The 9,993-nt window shown below is 40.7% G+C and overlaps 1 protein-coding gene across 2 annotated transcripts in view; it reads right to left on the bottom strand.

Moving 5' to 3' along the window:
- Nucleotides 1–3,847: 3,847 nt before the first annotated feature.
- Nucleotides 3,848–9,993, bottom strand: part of LOC133474383 (chromodomain Y-like protein 2) — a 33,360-nt gene continuing 27,214 nt past the window's right edge. For both annotated transcript variants that reach the window (XM_061766064.1, XM_061766065.1), the window contains 3 exons: nt 7,725–7,935; nt 7,485–7,628; nt 3,848–7,403 (listed from right to left, as the gene is read on the bottom strand). In XM_061766064.1, the coding sequence (XP_061622048.1) occupies nt 7,245–7,403; nt 7,485–7,628; nt 7,725–7,935 (514 nt within the window). In that variant the 3' untranslated portion in view covers nt 3,848–7,244. The remainder of the gene's footprint in view (nt 7,404–7,484; nt 7,629–7,724; nt 7,936–9,993) is intronic.

The following is a 9,993-nucleotide window of genomic DNA, read 5'->3' as shown; positions in this document are numbered from 1 at the left end:
GTTCAACAGTCCGGGGTCTCTGTTGTCGTATTTTACGCTTCATAATGCGCCACACATTTTCAATGGGAGACAGGTCTGGACTGCAGGCAGGCTACTTTTTTACTACGAAGCCACAGTGTTGTAACACATGCAGAATGGGGTTTGGTATTGTCTTGCTGAAATAAGCATGGGCCCATGAAAAAGACATTGCTTGGATGGCAGCATGTGTTTCTCTAAAACCAGTATGTACCTTTCAGCATTAATGGTGCTTTCACAGATGTGTAAGTTACCCATGCCATTGGGACTAACACAGCCCCATACCATCACAGATGCTGTCCATAACAGTCCGGATGGTTCTTTTCCTCTTTGGCCCAGAGGAGACGACGTCCACAATTTCCAAAAACAATTTGAAATGTGGACTCGTCGGACCACAGAACACTTTTCCACTTTGCATCAGTCCATCTTAGATGAGCTCAGGGCCCAGAGAAGCCGGCGGCGTTTCTGGGTGTTGTTGATAAATGGGTTTTGCTTTGCAGAGTAGAGTTTCATGTCTCACTTACGGTTGTAGCGCCGAACTGTATTTACTGACATTGGTTTTCTGAAGTGTTCCTGAGCCCATGCGGTGGAGGGATCGAAAGGTCACGGGCATTCAATGTTGGTATTCGGCCTTGCCGCTTACATGCAGTGTTTTCTCCCGATTCTCTGAACCTTTTGATGATATTATGGACCGTAGAGGATGAAATCCCTAAATTCCTTGCAATTGTACGTTGAGGAACATTGTCGTTTGACTATTTTCTCACACACTTGTTCACAAAGGGCTAAACCTCGCCCTATCTTTGCTTGTGAATGACTGACAATTCAGGGAGGCTCCTTTTATACCCAATCATGGCACCCACCTGTTCCCAATTACCCTGTTCACCTGTGGGATGTTCCAAACAGGTGTTTGATGAGCATTCTTCAACTTAAACAATATAGCTGAAGCTGTACATCAAGCAAGAATCGGAAAGAATTCCACCGACAAAGCTTCAACAATTAGTGTTCTCAGTTCCGAAATGTTTATTGAATGTTGTTAAAAGAAAAGGTGATGTAACACAGTGGTAAACATGACCCTTTCCCAGCTGGGATGTTCCAAACAGGTGTTTGATGAGCATTCCTCAACTTTTTCAGTCTTTTTTGCCACCTGTCCCAGCTTTTTTGGAACGTGTTGCAGCCATAAAATTCTAAATTAATGATTATTTGCTAAAAACAATAAAGTTGATCAGTTTGAACATTAAATATCTTGTCTTTGTAGTGTATTCAATTAAATATAGGTTGAACATGATTTGCAAATCATTGTATTGTTTTTATTTATGTTTAACAGAACATCCCAACTTCATTTGAATTGGGGTTGTACAAGAGTGGGCCAAAATAGAGATGTGAAAGACTCATTGCCAGTTAAAGAAAACGCTTTATTTCAGTTCTTGCTGCTGATGATGGCCCAACATGTTATTCAGTTTAGGATGCCATTACTTTTTCACACAGGGCCAGGTAACCTTGAATTGTATTTGTTTCCTTAATGAATGAAATCACCATTTAAAAACAGCATTTTAAGTTCACTTGGGTTGTATTTGTCTGATATGTACATTTGTTTGATGATCTTAAAGATGAGAAACTATGCAAAAATATAAATATAGAAGGGGGCCAATACTTTTTCATGGCATATATATATATTTCTCAGTTATATTTCCAAAGGTGCTATTGACATGAACATTTCACCAGATGTTGGGAACAACCCAAGTAATCCATACATACCAAGAAAGTAGAACTAATAAGATCAGAAATTAAGTCATAATTAAGTGTGAAATGACACAGGGAAAAAGTATTGAACATGCCAACTGGTATTTATTTAATACTTTGTACAAAAGCTTTCATTTGCAATGACAGCTTCAAGACACCTCCTGTATGGAGAAACGAGTTGCATGCATTCCGCTGGTGTGATTTTGGCCCATTCCTCCACACAAGCAGTCTTCAAATCTTGCAGGTTCCGTGGGCTTCTTTTATGGACCTTGAGTTTCAGTTCTTTCCATAGATTTTTGATTAGATTCAAGTGAGGTGATAGGCTCGCCATTCTAGCAGCTTTATTTTTCAGAGTTTCCTTGGCAGTATGTTTTGGATCATTATCCTGCTGAAGTGTCCACCCTCGTTTCAATTTCATCGTCGTCGTCGAGGCAGCAGATTTTTGTCAAGAATGTCCCTGTACATTTGCCCATTCATCCTTTCTTTAATAATGTGAAGTTTACCAGTACCATTTGTTGAAAAGCAGCCCCACACCATCATCTTCCCACCTCCAAACTTCACTGTTGGTAAAGTATTTTGAGGCTGATGTGTAATGCCATTTCTCCTCCAAACGTGGTGTGCATTATGGGATCCAGAGTTCAATTTTGCTCTCATCCGACCAGACTGTACTCTCTCAGTATTTAAGTGGCTTCTCCAAATGTTGTTCAGCAAACTTTAAACACGCTTTGACATGTTTTTTTTTTCAGCAATGGGGTCTTGCGTAGTGAGCGTGCATACAGGCCAAGGCGGTGGAGTGCATTACTCACTGTTTTCCTTGTGACAACAGTACCTGCTAATTCCAGGTCTTTTTGAAGCTCTCCACAGGTGGTCCTTGGCTCTTGGACAACTCTTCTGATTATTCTTTGCACTCCTCTGTCAGAAATCTAGTGAGCAGCACCTGATAGAGGCAAATTTATGGTGGTACGGTTGGCTTTCCACTTCCACATTATGACCCCAACCGCGCTCACCGGAACATTCAGAAGCTTAGATATACGCCTGTAACCAATGCCATCGTTATGTTTTGCAACAATGAATTTGCTATGGTCTTTAGACAGGTCTTTGCTCTTACCCATCATGAGATGTGTCTTGACTCACACCTTGGCAATGAGACCTTTTTGTAGGCCATCAATTAGGACTGAACCACCTGATATTCATTTGCACTGACAAGGGGCTGGATTGCTGTTTGATTATCGATATATTTTAGGTGTTGTCTTGACTTTCCATGCCTTTTTGCATCTCTTTCTTTCATTAAATACTTTCCCCCTGTGCCATTTCACATTATTACACACAACTTAATTTCTGAGTTTATTTGTTCTACTTTCTTTGTATGTATGGATTACTTGTGTTGTTCATCATCTGGTGAAATTTTCAGGTCAATAGCACCTTTGGAAGCATATTGAGTGAGAAAAACAGTGACTATGTTAAATACTTATTTCAGCCGCTGAGTGTGTGTGCGTGCGTGCGTGCGTGTGTGTGTGTGTGTGTGTGTGTGTGTGGCGGCCGACTGGTTAGAGCGTCAGCTTCACAGTTCTGTGGACCCGGGTTCAATCCCCGGCCCCGCCTATGTGGAGTTTGCATGTTCTCCCCGTGCCTGCGTGGGTTTTCTCCGGGCACTCCGGTTTCCTCCCACATCCCAAAAACATGCATTAATTGGACTCTAAATTGGCCGTAGGTGTGACTGTGAGTGCGAATGGTTGTTTGTTTCTATGTGCCCTGCGATTGGTTGGCAACCAGTTCAGGGTGTACCCCGCCTCGTGCCCGATGACAGCTGGGATAGGCTCCAGCACGCCCGCGACCCTAGTGAGGAGAAGTGGGTCAGAAAATGGATGGATGGATGGATGTATACATATATATATATATATATATATACACACACACACACATTCAGAAAAATACTTTTTACATGTAAAAGGAAAGAAACGGTGAACGTGATTTTTGTGTGTGTGAATATTAATTACTGTATATTGATCCCTTAACAATATCCCAACAAGCAGAATAAAGGTCAGGTGCATTCCAATATAAAAGAAAGATAAGAAAAATAAGGCACTAATCATGCATTTAACTTGTCTTTTATTTTGTGGAAGTTTTATTTTTTTGGGGGGTGGGGGGGGGGGGGGTGTTCTTCAACAAGCCTTTCACAACTTCACAAATGACTATACTATACTATCATATATTGCATTTTAGTCAAGATTTAAAATAAATATTCTTACTTAGGAATAATATAGCCACTTCTCCAACCCTTTTTGTTCAATACATCTAATCTTAAATGGTTAATAAAAGGTTATTTAGAATCAGGGTGTCTCAGAAACAAAGCACACCTTCCCTTGCATAAATACAAAAATAAACATACATACGTACAACCAACATCTTCAAATGCTACTTACAATGCAAGTACAAAATATACTCAGAAATAACAGGCCACACATTCATATTATTTACAGTATCTTACATGCAACAAGCTCCAAGTATGGCAGTCTACACATTATTTTTTTTTTTTTACAAAATAGTTTCCACATATTTCATATAGTATATATATTTGGTAAAACAAAATAGATCCTAAACATAACACATCAAAATAGAACCTCTCATCAGTCATCACATGCTGATACATAAATTCCTGACAGCGACTCACAACACTGATCACTGACAAATTACCTGAACCACAATCTGATTACTTGACAATTAGTACTAAACAAGACTGTCAATAAATATCATGATTGTACAGACATCAAACGTTTCACATCTCCATTTAAACCTGCAAGCCATATTTTGTGGATATTTTCTCCCAAAAATGGGATGGAATCCAGTGCAAATCTTTCCATTATTGAACTTACACTATAGGCTGTGTCTTATAGTTAGTACTCTCATTTAACCTTAAGTCACTCTGCTCTAGGGCCAAAGTGAATGAAGATTTCAGTAGACTTCCAGTGTGTTTTACGTATGTCAATACCATGGACAGACAAATGGACAGAACAAGAACCAAAAACAAAAATCAAGGATAAATGAACGTGAAAATAACCTCATATATTAGAGCAGATGACATTCATAACAAGCATGAAATTTGTTATATATACTTTTCAAATCACTCTCTTTTAAAAATACCGCTGGTCACGCAAATTCTTAAATCTAAGATGTCCGCACAAATTATAATTTTTTTCCCCTTTATGACTCGAAATGCATTGATTTTAAGCCCCATAATGTACTAAAGTTGAATATAAAGTTGGGTACCAAGGCATGTTTGTATCTATTATGGTTCTAGAAGCATGTAGGTACTTTTACATATAGCATATGTAAGCATATAGGTACTTTTACAGTCTCAATACCTCTCTTTTACAGAGATAAAAAAAATGGGTTTATGAACCATAACTTTGAGAAAATATATATTATTTAATATATACAAATGTATTCAAATCAAATATAAATATGGCTATAGTGGACATTTTGGTAGAAGATCCTATTTATTGATGGCATGTATGAAACACTTATGGAACAGTTCAGTATATCTACAAATAAGACCACAAAAGTGCCATCATCAGTTTCAATGTACTTCTGAAGCAGAAAATCAATAGTTTCAAAATCATGACTGATAAACCCATTTTTTGTCAACTCACAGAGGTATGTACTTCATGCTGTAGCTCAAGAATTATAATGGCTACATGAATGCTTGTGATAGCAAAATGTCAACAAGAGCCATATATGTATTCAACTTTAATGCATCTGTGGATTTAAAAAAAAAAAAAAAAAAAGTAAAAGTTACAGCTAATAAACCCATTTTTTGCTTTCCTTCCTGAGTCTGGAAACATGCCTATGCTGTAGCGCAAGAAATGTAAGAATATCCCCAATACCCAATTTGATTTTCAACTTTAGTGCATTTTTGGGGCCTATAATCAATTCATTTTGAGTTATAAAGGAATGAAAATTACATTTTTTGGGCAGACATCTTGGATTTTGGGGCTGCCATCTTGGAATTTTGTGTGAGCAGTGGACATTTTTTTAAAGAGTGGGATTCGAAGAGTGTATATACAAAATTTCAAGCTTGCAACAATAGTCGAACAATTCTTTCACTTATCTACTCCATTAAAACTGCTAAGTGACAGTAAGCAGAGGATGTTGAATACGACATAAGCTAATGTGGATAGTAAAGTAATGGGACCCCAAATCAGAAAATTAAAATGGAAGAAAAACACAGATATTGTCCCCACTTTGCACCTCCAACGTTTTGGGATGACTCTACAACATTTTGAAGTGGTCCAGTGAGATTTTATGTTAGAACATTTGTGAAGTCAGAGGTCATTGTCCGTCTGTTCTAGTTATCCCAATTGTGTTTGATAAATTTCTTCTGCACCAAACTTCTCCAAGCATGCCTCTTTAATGCTCTTTGCACTGTGAATGAAACTATCTTTTTCACAGAACGTTGCGACGAAGTTGGAAGCATAGAATTGGCAAAAATATCTAGATAAGATGAACAATTAATATTCATGAGGAACTAAGGGGCCTAGTCTTTAAAAAAACGGGCGTAGTGGTTTAATAGGTGTTCCCCAAGACTTTTGCTCATACAGAACAGTTGTTGATCATTCAAAGTCAGATTATACTTGGGGTTAAGATATTTATGAGAAAAAAAGAACTAGGTTTATTCTTCCAAAATATATTACTTGCTACTACTTCATATGACCTAACAGTGATTTGTGATCATAAAAAGTGGCTGATGATGTTTTTTAGTATTGAGCAGAATAATGCTGCCCAGAAGAGTGGGTTAGTGGGGATGTTACTCTAACATCACAACCTGACATAATGTTGTTCTTCCGAGTGAACAGTGCCAATTCCACACAATCACCAGAATGATCAATTACCAAATCATCGATTAATTTGCCCACAAAAACTCATATTTATTGTAGACACCAGAACTGAGATGCTGAGAAAAACATTTCCGTAGCCTGAGAGGAATGTTAAGGATAAAGAAACAGTGTCCTCATGTAAACTTTGGTTTTCACTGTTTTCTTCTTCTTCTTCTTCTTCTTCTTCTTAAAAATAGCAGGCAACTGAAGAACTAAAATAAAGCTCTTATATACAGAAAATAACTTTTGTACTTAAATATGTATGAAGTATATACATTCATTCATATATATATATATATATATATATATATATATAATCACTTTGTCATATGCAATCAGACAATTTTTCCCCCCTTAATCTGGATTGTTTCTCACATTGGTACAGAACACACTGTAGCTTCCCCCGAGAGCCCTGTTTACACTATATGAAACTAAAGCACTTTTGGTCCCTTAGACCTTTCGAAAGGACATGCAACATCTGGATGGTCCAATTTAAAACTCTCTTTTATAAACCTGATCCAGAACAACTTGTTGGAAGCAAACTCAATCCCGGGATTGTTCTCTGCTGATGGACGGCAACAAAGGCTTACATCAAACTGTATCTTTAGTTTGAGGTCACTTCTCATACGTTTTGTTGTGTAGGTAGCTGAAGAGCGCCTCCAGTCCTTTGGTTGAACACCAACGCTGCTTTAACATCTGACACTCCTTCTCATTCACTTCCTCCAGAACACGCAGGAGGATGCTCCGAACCAGGCATTTGGATTCTTCTAAAACCTTTTGGGCAAACAAAGGAGGTTTGTTGGCTATTTTCGAGAGAACAAACACCTTGTGTCACTTGTCTGGTTTGGCACGCACCACGGCATTGCACGACGCCATCTCCTTCACACGCAGCATCACTTCCTGATTAAATGTAGTTGGCCAGAATACCTGTGACACCAGACCTCGATTGCAAGCTTCTTGTGCTGTCAGCTTTCTACCACAGAACAGCATCTCATTGGCCTGTCATTTGGACAAAAAACAAAACAAAAAAAACATCATACTTAAGGGAGATTTAAACATAAACTGGATGGCTGAATAAGATTTGCTTGGACTTACCAGAGCCACACCGAGGATTTGCGGGAAAGTATAAGAGGAGCAGCCAGAGGGGGTGAGGTGAAGCGCTGCGCAGGGAGTCTGGAACCAGGCTCTCTCACTGGCCCAAACCACATCACACAGGGGCAGGATAGAAGCCCCCAAGCCCAGGGCAGGCCCGTTGATTGCCACCACTATGGGCTTTTTGAAGCGTATGAATGCCATCACAAAGTCCCTAGATGAGGTAAAGAGCAGTAGAACTTGAGGACGTGTTTATACAGTAATAAAGGTCTCGATTTACCCATCTAAAATTCCTGCCCTCACAAATGGACATGGCTTTTGAGTAACAACTGAAAGATTAAGGTCCAGAATACAAGACAACTCCTCTTTCTTCTTCTTCTTCTTCTTGGACTGGTACCCAGACCCAGATAAGTTTATAAGAAAAAAGGAATGATCAAAACAACAGGAACATTTTCCCTCATGCGCTTGAAAAGTCTCATAGATTTCATTCCTCTGCCCGGGTAGAATGCCATCTGAAAATAACAAAAATATATTGTAAATGTAATAGTAAAGTTTTGCCTTCAGTATTCTTTGTTGTTGTTTTATTTTCTTGTTTTTCTAATTTATTTATTTATTTTTTCTCTTTTTCACACTTTAGACTGATTTTCACCATGAAAGGACACATGCTTGGACTGGGGATCTTCTCTTCTTGACCCTGCGCTTGCGGTGCTGGCGTCTTAGGGATGGGATTTTCTTTCCTCCTTCTGGCCCCCTTATCGTTCCCTTGTCGGGTGCGGGGCGGTGGGTGGGATGGGGGGTGTTGGCTGGGGGGGGTGGCATTGGGTCCCTGCGGCCCCCACTGGGTGGCCGGTTGTTGGGGCGGCTCAGTGGGGCTGTGTCCCGTCCGCCGGGCTGCTCTCGGGTGGACCCCTGGGCCTGATCTCGCCCCTTGATTGATTGGGTGGGGTCCTCAGCCGCCGCGGTGCGGCCACAGCAATTACAGGACACTTTTGTCGGTCTTTGTGCATGTAAAACGGTATCAACGGTATGATTTACTTCTCTCATTCTGTTTACAATTAGTGCTTTGTCTTTTGTCTTTGTTTCTCTCTCCCTTCTAGAAACATTGTTCTGCTCGACTGATCAAGTCTGATTCTCAATAAACCTCAATTATAATACCACAGCGGAAGCTTAAAAACTCCACTGTGACACAGTAAAAAACTGTTCTGGCATAAAAGGGATAGATTTTCCATCCAGGCAGCCTGGATGAATATACGGACACTGTTACATCCTTGCACATTCAACAACAACAAGCCGTGGTTCACTGCTAAACTTAAACAGCTTCGCCAAGCTAAGGAGGACGCATATCAGAGCGGGGACAGGGCCCTGTATAATCGAGCTAGAAACCAGCTGACTAAAGAAATTAACATTGCAAAGAGGAACTATGCAGCAAAGTTGGAAAAACAGTTTCGCGCTAATGACTCTAAATCAGTCTGGCATGCATTCCAATCGCTGACTAATTACAAGCGACGATCCCCCCAAGCTGAGAACAGTAGCACACTAGCCAACAACTTGAATACCTTCTACTGCAGATTTGAAAAGGACACTTTCACACCCCACACCCACCCGGGCGCACCCCTGACCACAATCACACCTCTGACTTATGCGTTAACCATCCAAGAACAGGATGTGAGACGCATCTTCAAACAACAAAAGATTAACAAAGCGGCAGGCCCAGACCATGTGTCCCCATCCTGCCTCAAAGTCTGCGCGGACCAGCTCGTTCCAGTCTTCACTCAGATCTTCAATAGATCTCTGGAACTGTGCGAAGTTCCATCCTGTTTCAAACGCTCCACCATCATTCCAGCCCCCAAGAAACCTGCAATCTCGGATCTAAATGACTACAGGCCTGTCGCCTTGACATCTGTGGTCATGAAGTCCTTTGAACGCCTCGTGCTGGACCACCTCAAGAGTGTCACAGGCCTCCTACTGGACCCCATGCAGTTTGCCTACCAAGCGAACAGGTCTGCGGATGATGCAGTCAACATGGGACTGCACTTCATCCTAGAACACCTCGACAGTGCAGGGACCTACGCGGTCAGGTCAGGCTGGGGGAGGCCACCTCATCCACACGCAGCATCAGCACTGGGGCGCCCCAAGGTTGTGTCCTCTCTCCGCTGCTCTTCTCTCTCTACACGAACGACTGCACCTCAGCGAACCCGACTGTCAAACTCCTGAAGTTTGCAGATGACACCACTGTCATCGGCCTCATCAAGGACGGTGACGAGTCTGCATA

This window comes from Phyllopteryx taeniolatus, chromosome 2, assembly GCF_024500385.1.
Source record: "Phyllopteryx taeniolatus isolate TA_2022b chromosome 2, UOR_Ptae_1.2, whole genome shotgun sequence".
NCBI classification, from domain to species: domain Eukaryota; kingdom Metazoa; phylum Chordata; class Actinopteri; order Syngnathiformes; family Syngnathidae; genus Phyllopteryx; species Phyllopteryx taeniolatus.
Note: the sequence above shows the minus strand (reverse complement) of the source record. Positions and strands in the feature narration are given on the sequence as shown.